The 11470-nt window shown below is 42.4% G+C and overlaps 1 protein-coding gene across 2 annotated transcripts in view; it reads left to right on the forward strand.

Annotated features, from left to right (window-relative positions):
* Positions 1-10290, forward strand: part of LOC104847175 (MHC class I polypeptide-related sequence B-like) — a 35905-nt gene extending 25615 nt beyond the window's left edge. Inside the window, exon 7 of one of the 2 annotated variants that reach the window (XR_010321645.1) lies at positions 2284-2391. Coding sequence is in view for 1 of the 2 variants with exons in the window: in XM_064283197.1 (XP_064139267.1) it covers positions 2284-2450 (167 nt within the window). In the remaining variant the exon portion in view is untranslated. Of the gene's footprint in view, positions 1-2283 lie in introns of both variants that reach the window. The other variant, XM_064283197.1, reaches the window with a different exon arrangement.
* The last annotated feature ends 1180 nt before the right edge of the window (positions 10291-11470 follow it).

The raw sequence follows: 11470 nt of genomic DNA on the forward strand, positions 1-11470 counted from the left end.
GCCACAAACCTGCCTCTCCAGCATATAGCTGAAACAATTGAAGTTAGACTTCAGGTACATACCCTGTCCTACTGTGCTAATGAGGTCCTACACTGTTGAAATGGGCTCACAGAGGTCTATGCAGGGGTGAAAGGCACTCAAAATCCATGGACCCGTTATGCCTGTACCTAGGTGAAGAAGCTGCTTCTGCCCTGAATTCTCAGATTAGGGGAGCTGGCAGATTATTTTTTCCCTGTTTGTTAATTTGTTTCTTCTCCAATGCTGGGAGAATGACTTAGGGTACCTGATAGGCTTTACTTCTGGTCCAGCAAAGTGGCTATCACTGAAACAGGCTCGGGACCTGGTACAGAGTGGGAAAGGATCAGGTAAATGTGAGAGGGTTTTTTCCCAAAGGTGTGTGTTTTGATCTGCATGGTAGATTAGACACACGTACTTAAATTTTGCTGATTGAGTCCCGCCTTTCACTGACTATGGAGGCGATGAGTGGACTTTCTGCTGCTTGGTCTCTCCTGATGTGTAAAATGTGTCCTGAACACCACTGCTCATGTCACAGCCCTCGCACAGTGGATCCAGTCTGCAGGGCACCAGTTCCTGCTGGGTCTGGTCTGGCAGCTCCTCACTGCTTTTGAATCTTCTCTCCCTCCCCCTGCCGCTCAGCCTGACTCCTCAACTTTGCTCTTGATATTCAGGGGTCCCAGACTGTCGTATGTAATCAATTCACTTGGTTTTTATGGGGGGTGTTTGTTGTAAGAGGGACCATGAGATGTCTGACTACTCCACTATCTTGGCCCTGGCACCTGCTTTAAGTTTTGATGTCCAGTAACAAGTTTTATGAACTCACTGGGTGATCTTAATAGGATTTCCTACAGTACAGATCTTTAGCACATTTGAAATTGAGTAGAAATTCATGTGTGGAGATCCCTGTCTAGGAGGTTTCCATGTGAGAGATGGCAGTCCCAGGGTGCAAAGGGTGGGGCAGAAATAGGCTCAGGGTGACGTGTCTCAAGAAGGCCCATCTTCCTCATTGAGGAGAAGGTCCACTGTGGGCAATGACCTGTACAGATCCTTGGAAAGAACAGGGCTAGGAAGGCCTGTCCACTTCAGCTGAGCAGCTGACTTGGGGTGTGGCTGTGTTTCCTGTGGCTGAGTGAAATGGTCAACAGCAAGGAAGGCCTGAGTGTAGCTTGAGAGCTTTGTGGGTACAGAGGGTCAGGGGAGTCTCTGCCAACAGAGGGTTCTCTGAGTCAGGGCAGATACAGACCCTGTGGCATCCATGTTTTCCTAGATGGGCCACTGGTCACTCTAAATTTTCCATCTAGGAGCTCCTGGCTCAGGGGGTGGCAAGAGCAGGGGATGGAGAGGTGCTGAGCTGCAGGTGGAGGTCAGTGACTGTACTTGAGCACAAAGGTGGAGCAGGGCCAGGCACTCTTGTATATGAGCTTTTCAGGTGAGGAGGGTGGGACAGTTAATGGAGAGAAGGAACTGTGCATGACCCACGTGACCAGGCCTTGAAGAACAAGGAGTTGGGGCCTTTTTGGGGGTAGGCTACTCACTCTGTTGGGGGATGGGTTGGGGTGTGAGGAGTAGTCTTGCATCTTGTCCTTTTGTTCTGTCATTGTTGCACTCCCTAGGTGACAAGCAGGAATAGGTAACAAGCAGGAATAATTGACAATGTTGCTGGAATGATGAGAGGGGACTAGCAAGGGCTGGGAAAAGAGGTGAAAGGGAGAAGAAAATGGAGTGTTAGCTTCCCTGAGTACAAGGCGGAGTCTATTTTAGGCAAGTCTGAGGATGGAGAATCTCTGAGGGATTGTAAACCAACGTTTTGCAAGAATTGAACTCTCACTGCTGTCCATCTGTCTTTTTAAATTCATTAATTTTTGGCGAAAAGATACGCAAAAAAACCCACCCCCATCCCACAGATTCTAGACATAATGATCAGTGACGTTGGTTAGATTCTTCACATTGTGTCAACATTTCTGGTTTTTCTGTTCCAGTTGTTTCACTTCCATTTACTTAATCTCCCTGCCCCTCTGCCTTCTCATCTATGCTTTACAATAGTTGTTGACCCTCTGGTCTATATGCAGGTAAATTTTTTGTTTTTTTAAAGAAATGCAATATTCAAGGGTGAACTGTTACTTAGTTTAAAGGTGACTTCAGAGGATAGTTTCAATTCAAGGTTTGAGAACTCAGTCTTAGGGCCATAGTCTCAGGGGCTCCCCCAGCTTCAGTAGATCCTCACTGGTTTCTCTTGATGGTTTTCCCTTTGCCCTTTGTCCACAGAGCATGAGCAGCTACAAGACTCGCACCGACACCAGAAGGCAACAGGAGACCAAAATGGCACTATGGAGCTGGGCTCTCATCCTCTGCTGTCAGATTCTGAGTTAGTTGGTTCAACTGGGGGACCAAAGAGTCTGCAGCCAAGCACCCTGGATTCAACCCCTTGCTAGCACTTCCCCATTTAGGAACTTAAGTTTCCTGATCTGTGAAAAAGGAAGAATGAAGCACTGACAGTAATAAATTGTCTGGCCTATGGACAGTTTATTCTTAAGAACAGACTACTGTAAAGCCTGTTGTATTAAATTTTTAAGTTACTGTATTATTATTATTATTTTTATGTATTATTATTATTGCATATTATATTTAAGATATTTTGGTGTATTTGGAAATGTTTCTTAAGTGTTTTATATAAATAAAAAAACTGCAAGGTAAAATATATACTATATTTTTGACTGAGAATGCTAAATAAGAACCATATGTGCCTGTTTTGACTCACCTACAAATTCGAGTTAAAGACAAACTCAGGAACAGATCTCATTTATAACCCAGGGACTGCCTGTATTTCCTCGTGTAATCCCGAGGATTAAAAGTGTGAGGTGTTTACAACCAGTCCCTGTTAGTTATCATTATTTTTGTCATTGTTATCATAAATTAGCTTTGTCCATAGTCTTTTTTCTGTTACACCTCTTTCTGAGCAGCCTGTTCCCAGCTGCTCTGAACCCTGAGGACCCTCACTCCCTATCATAATTGTGCATTATCATTTGTACTGTGTCTATATGATTTTATGTTATCAATATTTAAATGTTCTTTAAATATACATATCCAGCTCTGTGTTTGATTTCTTGTATCCGGGAGGGCACAGAGCATGGGATTTGGGGAGAAGAACTGTGTCTCAATTCTTTGACCCAGCACTGAGAAACCCTCTTCTCTTTGACTGACAGAATCACTGCAAAGCAAAAAGCATTGGGATAGGATGGAATGGGATGCTCTGGGGCCAAAACTGGGGAGCTGACCCTGTGTGGGGAGGAAGCAGCCTGAAGAGTTGGAGCCCTCATGTGATAGAGCAGAGGTGATGTGTGATATCAGGAGAGGGAGGTATCCCGATTATGAAAAATAGAGTCACTCTGTTTCTGGCATGAAGTGACTAAAAATGACTGGAAAGGTGTAAGCTGACTTAGTGAAAGAATAAATGAACCCAGAACGTGGGTGAGCAAATCAATCATCATGACCTCTCGCTCCACCAACGCAGAGTGATTTGGGCAGGGGAGGTGGAGGTGAGGTGTTCCCCCTCCAATTACTCTGTCCTTCCTGACCCCAGGTCTGGGACACAAAAAAGGGTGAGGTTCTTCTTGGCCAGGGCAACCTTAGCCCCATCCAGGTAAGGAAATGGGGCAGAGTCTGAGAGGGGCCCCTCCTAAGCCAGCTCTAGTCAGAGGAGGGAGCCAGGAGTCGACGTCAGGGAGGATGTCATTCACACATTGTGCAGGCGTGCTAATTCACTGAAGAGTTCTTGCATTTAGTCAAACCTCAAGTGTCATTGGTTGCACTCAATCATCATTAAGCACAGCACTTTCATACTCATTCAATGTTTTTATTTTAATCAAAGTTATAGTGGCCCATATTTTAAAGAGTCAAATATCTGTGTAAGATTTCTCACAAAAAATAGTTCTCTTGGCCGTGTCTCGGTTTCTGCCTTCCTAGAGGCAGCTGCTTTGAATGCTTTTAGCTGATTCTTTTGATTTTTACTTCCATATCTCTAAATACCAGGTCTTTACTACTGCTTCTGTATTGTTCAGTTCTACCCATTGTCCATTGCATCGCAAAGTAGCAGGTGCAAAAGTTAATAGTTACTGTTCTTTTTCACTCTACCCATTCCTGTGTCTTCCCAACATATGTATATCGTGAGTATATTTCCTTTTTCATGACAAATGCCATCTTACGTTAACTCTACTTCTCACTTTCTGCAAATCTTATTGTCCTCTTTAAGGTTAATACTTGTTATTCTTTTTGCTTGATTATTTCCAATGTAGCTCTCACTAATTCAACCTTGTTATTTTTTTTCTCTCTGTGTGACTCTTTCTATAAATTAGGGTACTGTCTTTGGCTGGGTTCTCTAGAGGAGCAAGACCAGTGAAGCACACACATACATATATATCTACATATATACGTATATAGAGAGAGAGACGGAGAGATTTAATTCAAGAAAATGGCTCATGCAGTTGAAGAGGTTGGCAAGTCCCAAATCCATGGGTCAGGCATCAGGCTGAAAGCTTCTCCTGACTCATGTGGTTGTAGGGGCTGGTGAACCCAAAATATGCAGGTTAGACAGTAGGCTGTTTGCTTACTGGGCTGCAGGAGCTGGTGAATACCAAAATGTACAGGTCAAATGGCAGGCTACTGGTTCAAAGGATTTCCAGAGCTGATGAATCCCACAATTTGCAGATCAGACGGGAGCCTGATGGTTCCTGTCTCAAGAACCAGAGATGAGAGAATGACAAGTTGGATGGAGGATCCAGAGAGAGTGACCTTTGCTAGATCATCCATATGCTGTATATTGGATATGAGCCACACCGCCAAGGAAACACCCTTTTCAACTGGTTGGCTACTCATATCAGGAAATAGGGGACTGACTACATCAGATCACAAAATGGAGGATGATTACACCATTACATAGCTGCCAAACCACTGAGAATCATGGCCCAGCAAAGTTGACACACAACCTTAACCATCACAGCTACTTTGAATATTCTACCAGTTTTACCTCCTTGGAAATATCCCTCCTGGGCCCTCTGATGTGCTCCCTCCTGCACTGGAGACTTCTGCACCTGGAGCAGACCCACTATCCTAGGATGTCCTTCCACCACCTCCCAGGAGAGTGCTTTTATGTTATGATTCACCTGGCATCCTACTAAATTGTAGACTGTTTCAAAATGTTAGGAGTAGGGCCTATGAGCCTACCTTTCCAACCAGTTTCAGGTGATATTGATGCTGCTGGTCTGCAGGTTTTGCAAGCATCTCTCTTGTCTGTCTTCTGTTGTGTGTCCAATTGTCTGTATCATATGTCTTTCTCTTCTTTTACATATTTTCAGATTTTGGTGGAATTAATATTTTGGTAGCTTATTTTTAAAAAAATATTTTATTTATTTTTGGTGACAATATACACAACCAAACACACATCCATTCACAATTTCTACATGACAAGCTCAATAACATTGGTTACATACTTCATGTTGTGTCACCATTCATAAATCTCTACCCACATTGTTTCATCAGCATTACTTTAGGCTCCCTGCCCCTTAAAGCTCTCATCTGTGCTTTAGATTAACTGCTGTCAGTTTACACTCATCTAGATAATTCTTCATAAAAGTGCTATGCCAGAAGTAAACTTTCTTGTTGTTTACTATAATGATGGCTTCATGGGATAGTTTTAGTTCAAGGTTTAAAGGTTATTTCCAGGCATTAGATTTAGGAGTTCCCCCAGTCTCAATGAACCCGCTAAGTCAGGTTTCCACATGAGGTTGAAGTTCTATTCCACATTTTCCCTCCTTTTGATCAGGATCCATTTATTGAGTCCTTAATCAAAATATTCGGTAATGGTAGCTGAACACCATCCATTTCTTCTGGCCTCATGGTAATGAGTGAATAAGAAAGACTATAGAAGAATTGACGCCTTTGAATAGTGGTGTTGGTGAAGCATATTGGATATACCATGGACTGCCAGAAGAATGAACAAATCTGTCTTGGAAGAAGTACAACCAGAATGCTCCTTAGAAGCAAAGATGGCGAGACTATGTCTCACATATTTTGGACATGTTATCAGTAGGGATCAGTCCCTGGAGAAGGACATCGTACTTGGTAAAGTAGATGGTCTTCGAAAAAGAGGAAGAACCTCAACAAGATGGGTTAATACAGTGGCTACAACAATGGGCTCGAGCAAGCAATGATTGTAACCATGCAGTTATTGGTTCTGTTATACATCAGGTTGCTATGAGTTGGAACCGACTTGACGGCACCCAACAACAGCAACAGCAACACAGTAAGGAAGGTAGTAGTTTATGGAGGCAATTAAACTTGCAGTCCTTTTCCTTCTCCAAATCCTGAGTCTCCTTCCTTTGCTGCTCCAGATGAATAGAGACCAATTGTCTCTTGTGTGGCCACTCTCAAGCTTTTAAGACTTCTGGTAGCTTCTTGGGATAATATACGTATGTTATATTTGCATGTTTCAAGATGTCTATCATAGTTGTTCTGCTTGATTAATAGCTTGGCTGAGTACACAATTCTATGCCTGAAATTATTTTCCCTTGGAATTTTGCTTGTTATGTTTATTTCTTCCCTTGAGGAAAAGCAGATGACTCAGGCATTTACAGTGTAAAAATATCATTTCAGGGCTGCTCACAGTTTTGGGGGAGTAGTTGAGATTCATTGTTATTGTATTTGTTGCTTTAAAAACTGACATTTCAAGGAGGGAGAAAACTTCACATTCAGAGAATACAGGTGAGGAGCAACCTGGGCAACCAGAAATGAAATGGTAGGACTCAGATTTTCCAAGGTAAGGACTACTTTTTTTCTTCTTAATATATCCTTCTTTCCTTCCCACCAGGCCAGTTATAAGCCAGGTTAGGGCGTGGGGCTCTTGGTGGATTGATTTGGTGCAATGTTCTTTTTCTGTGGAGAAGGATAGAGCAGCAGTTAGGTGTCAGGCATGACTTCAATTCTCATCATTCTGGAAAACTGAACTAACAAGGTTTCGGAAGACTCTGGTCTTCGTCTCTTCTTCCCCTAAATTGGTTTGTAATTCAGAGCCTTACTTCATTCTCTTGGCTTCATTTTAATCATCTTTGCATGAGAATCAATGATTCCTGTTTGAACTACATCACAGGATTTAAGACCAGAGGGAATGGAGGAAAGGTTAAGGTTGTGGAGTTCACCCCAAGCCCACATTTGCAGATGATTTCTACTTGCCTACCCTCCCTGTGGAAACCCTGGTGGCATCGTCGTTGAGTGCTACAGCTGCTAACCAAACGGTTGGCAGTTTGAATCCGCCAGGCGCTCCTTGGAAACTCTATGGGGCAGTTCTACTCTGTCCTATAGGGTCGCTATGAGTCGGAATCGACTCGAGGGCACTGGGTTTGTTTTTTTGTGTGTGTTTACCCTCTCTGCAAGCCTAGCTAAGCCCCTTGTATCCTTGCCTTAAGTTCTCAGTGGGGAGCCTTTGTAGTTTGGCTCCTGCCTGGACGTGCAGTGAAGGAGGAGAGAGCAAGTCAGAGATTCTCCACCCTCGCCTCTTGTGACTGCATCATGTTGTGCCGAAATTCTTTCACAATACACTTTCCCAGACATTTTTGTACAGCCGATGTCTGTGCCTATTTTTTTTGGAAGACCCATCATGGAGTGGGGGTGATTTGCATCCCCAATGATACTCTGTGAAATAATTTTTCTTTTCATGGAAAACAGGTGAGATTGACAGACTGTGACTCCTATCTTTTTCCCTTTAAGCAATGTATCTATCACTATGTCTACCTTTACTTAGAACATTTGTACCAGCAAAAAATTAGCAAGATTAATGTCATGAACTCCAAGTTATTGTTACCCAAGTCAACAATTATCAACATTCATCTCATTACATATCTGTTCTCACCTTATTTGCCTGACTCTTTCCCAGCACATGACAGGCATCATTCAACAGGTCTTTGTGGCCCATCCGTGAGATAAACTCCACAACTGTAAAGGAAAGAAGGACATGTAACACCTATAAATTGTTAGCTAAAACCTCTTTTGTTATAAATCATGTTTGCTTGCTTGTGATGAATTTCTAAATATTAGAGAGCAGTTTGTCTTTCATCGTGCCAAAATATTGCTATTGTTGTTTTTAGCTGCTGTCGAATAAGCCCCTGATTCATGGCAACCCCAAGCACGATGGGAAGACTTCAGATTGCATCAGTTTTTCATATAGTTTTTATTAGCTAATTTTCAAAAGTTGATTGCCAGGACATTTCTCCTAGTCTATCTTAGTCAGGAAGCTTCAGCATCATAGCAACATGAAACCCTCCATGAGAATGTCTTAGTTGGATTACACCCCCTTACTCTGCCCTGAATTGATAAAGTAATGGAAACATTCCCCCTCAGTCTAGGTCTTGTTTAGATAGTTGAGGAAGATCACCTCCAAGAACAGAAGAGGAAATCTATTGGATCTCTGTTTGACACTGCATTTAATGGTGAATAAAGTGATCATGTGGGATGTGAGGAAGAGGGTAAAGGGGGGTTAACGGTGATGGAAAAATAGCATTGATTAAGGGTAGGGTTGCACGGCCGATTATTGTAATTGCTGTCCATAAGTTGTACACCTGTAAAAAGTCAAATTGGCAAAAGTTGTGTGATAGGCGTATTTACAAAATAATAATAATAATAATAATAGCTGCTGAAGCTGCTTACTAGTATGTACAACCAAACGCCTCATGGGATTTTGTTTTTTGGTTTGGAGATTTTAGGGTCATGGTTTCACGGAACATCCCAGTTAATTGGCCTTACAACGTGTTTAGTGCTTCTGTTCTACTTCCCAGTTTGTTGTGTAGTGCCCGGGGACTTAAAAACTTGCAAGCACCCACTCAGGGCACAGAATTGGCCTCTATTCACCTGGAGCAACAGAGGAAGAAGGAGAATCAGGAATAGGAGGGTATGGAATGCTTGGGTAATTGCCTCAACGAACAACTACCTGCTTTGCCATGAGATCAGAAGAACTGAATGGTGCCCAGCTACCATTGCTAAACACATTGATCAAAGATTCCATAAAAGAATCCAGGTCCAAAGGGGGACATGTAGAACAGAATTTCAAATTCTTATGGACTCTTAAACTTTCTGGAGCCACGAACCCCTGAAACTATTGCCTTGAGATAATCTTTAAACCTTAAACCAAAAATATACCCTGAAGTCATCTTAAAACTGAATAATAGTTCAGCTTAACTAGTAAAAATGCATGCCTTGAACATCATGCTCTTTTAGAACTATATATGGAATCAAATGGACAATGGCAACTCAAAAAATTAGGTAGGAACTTTAGGGGTCAGTGAGTTTATGTGAATGAGGGAGGAACAACTCACAAAAAGAGGTTGAGAATGGTTGCACAACTAGAACAATGTAGTCAATGTCACTACATTATACATGTAGAAAGGAATTGGTAGATATTTTGCTGCGTATATGAACAACAACAACAACAAAATAAATAAATAAAATTTAGGAAAATAAAAGTCACTGTATAACTTGTGTCTAGTTGTGGTGTCTCTCATTATCCTGTAATTTCATTGTAACTGTACTTATCAAAAGAATCACAGAAAGGGTCTGCCCAGAAAGGAAAGTTGTGATGGTTAAGATTGTGTGTCAACTTGGCTGAGCCATGATTCTCAGTGTTTATATGTAATCATCCTCATGATTGAATCTGCTGTGCGTAGCCAATCAGTTGAGAGGGAGTTTCCATTGGGGGTGTGGCCTGCATCCGAATAAAAGCAGACCTCCCTTTTTTGCTTACCCTGAATCCTGTGCTGCTTCCAGTTTGTCTGACCTCCAGGTCTTGGGACTTGAGCTATCAGCTTATCTGCAGATCTTGGAATTCGAGGATCTTCACAGCCTGAGAGCAGGAGTCCCACTCTCTGACATGCCAGTCTTGGGTTTGCCAGCCCCTGTGGCTATGTGAATTGAGAGAAGCCTCTATCCTGATAAATGGACTTGGAACGTTTCAGCCTCTGCAATTGTGTAAGCCGTTTCCTTGATATAAATCTCTCTCTATGTATATTTATACACTTTACTGGCTTTGATTCCCTAGAGAATCCAGCCTAAGACAATAAAGTCATCCCAAAAATTGTAGCCCTGTGACACCAGAGCCCTCACTGCTGTTTTCATTTATTTATTTTTTAAATTTTATGGTGCTTTGGGTGAAAGTTTACAGCTCAAGTTAATTTCTCATTCAAAAATTTATACACATATTGTTTTGTGACATTGGTTCTAATCCCCTCAATGTGACAGCGTGCTCCCCCTTTTGACCCCAGGTTACTTGTGTCCATTCGTCCAGTTCCTATCTCCTCCTGTCTTCTTGTCTTACTTTTGGGCAGGAGTTGCCCCTTTGGTCTCATACATTTGCTTGGGCTAAGAAGCAAGTTTCTTACGTGTGTTATTTTTGGTTTTATAGGCCTGTCTAATCTTTGTCTGGAGCCCTGGTGGTACAGTGGTTAAGAGCTACAGCTGCTAACTTAAAGCTTGGCAGTTCAAGTCCACCAGTCACTTCTTGGAAACCCTATGGGGCAGTTCTACTCTGTTCTATAGAGTCTTTATGAGTTGGAGCTGACTCAACAACACATAACAACAACAACAAACAATCTTTCTCTAAACAGTGACCTTCGGGAGTGGTTTCAGTTCTGAGTTAGCGGAGTGTCTGGGGGCCATAGTCTCAGGGGTTCCTCCAATCTCTGTCAGACCAGTAAGTCTGGTCTTTTTTTTTTGTGAATTTGAATTTTTTTCTACATTTTTCTCCCACTTTGTCCGAGACTCTCTGTTGTGATTCTTGTCAGAGGGGTAGGTGGCGATAGCTGGGCACCATCTAGTTCTTCTGGGCTCAGGCTGGTGGAGGCTCTGATTTTATGTGGTTGTGCCCTTTCTTGAATAATTCTGGTTGCTTCCCACTTTACTCAATTGATTGTCCTGACCCAAAAGACAGGCATATCTGCAGCTGTTCCCACACTTAGGGAAGAAGACCTCAATTGTGTAAATACATTGTGTAAGTTTCTTACTATATTATTCTACATTATTCATTAAAATTTGTATTTTGACTTCATTTTATTATCTGCACAATAAACCTGGAGTTAGTGCACCTGGAAATCTCATCACCTCTTCTGTAAGCAGGCCCTGCCCAGTGAGTTGAACAGAAGACTGTCCTTGCTTAGAGTTGAAGATGGAAGGAGGGCCAGAGGGGTGGGGCAGGAGATTTTTTACTTGGTAACTAGAGGATTAGTATTATTATCTCTCTCTCCACCATGAAACTCATCTTGGAGCAGGAACTGTGCAGTATCACCCCCTTGTGGTTGGTGGTCTTCCTTTCCCCATTTCTAAAAAAAAAAAAAAAAAAATTTCTAACACATCTTGAAATCAGCCTGTGATTCCTATGTCCCTGGGGGATTTCTTTATGCAACAGTAGGTCTGGCTC

The sequence above is a fragment of the Loxodonta africana genome, chromosome 1 (assembly GCF_030014295.1).
Source record: "Loxodonta africana isolate mLoxAfr1 chromosome 1, mLoxAfr1.hap2, whole genome shotgun sequence".
Lineage (NCBI taxonomy): Eukaryota > Metazoa > Chordata > Mammalia > Proboscidea > Elephantidae > Loxodonta > Loxodonta africana.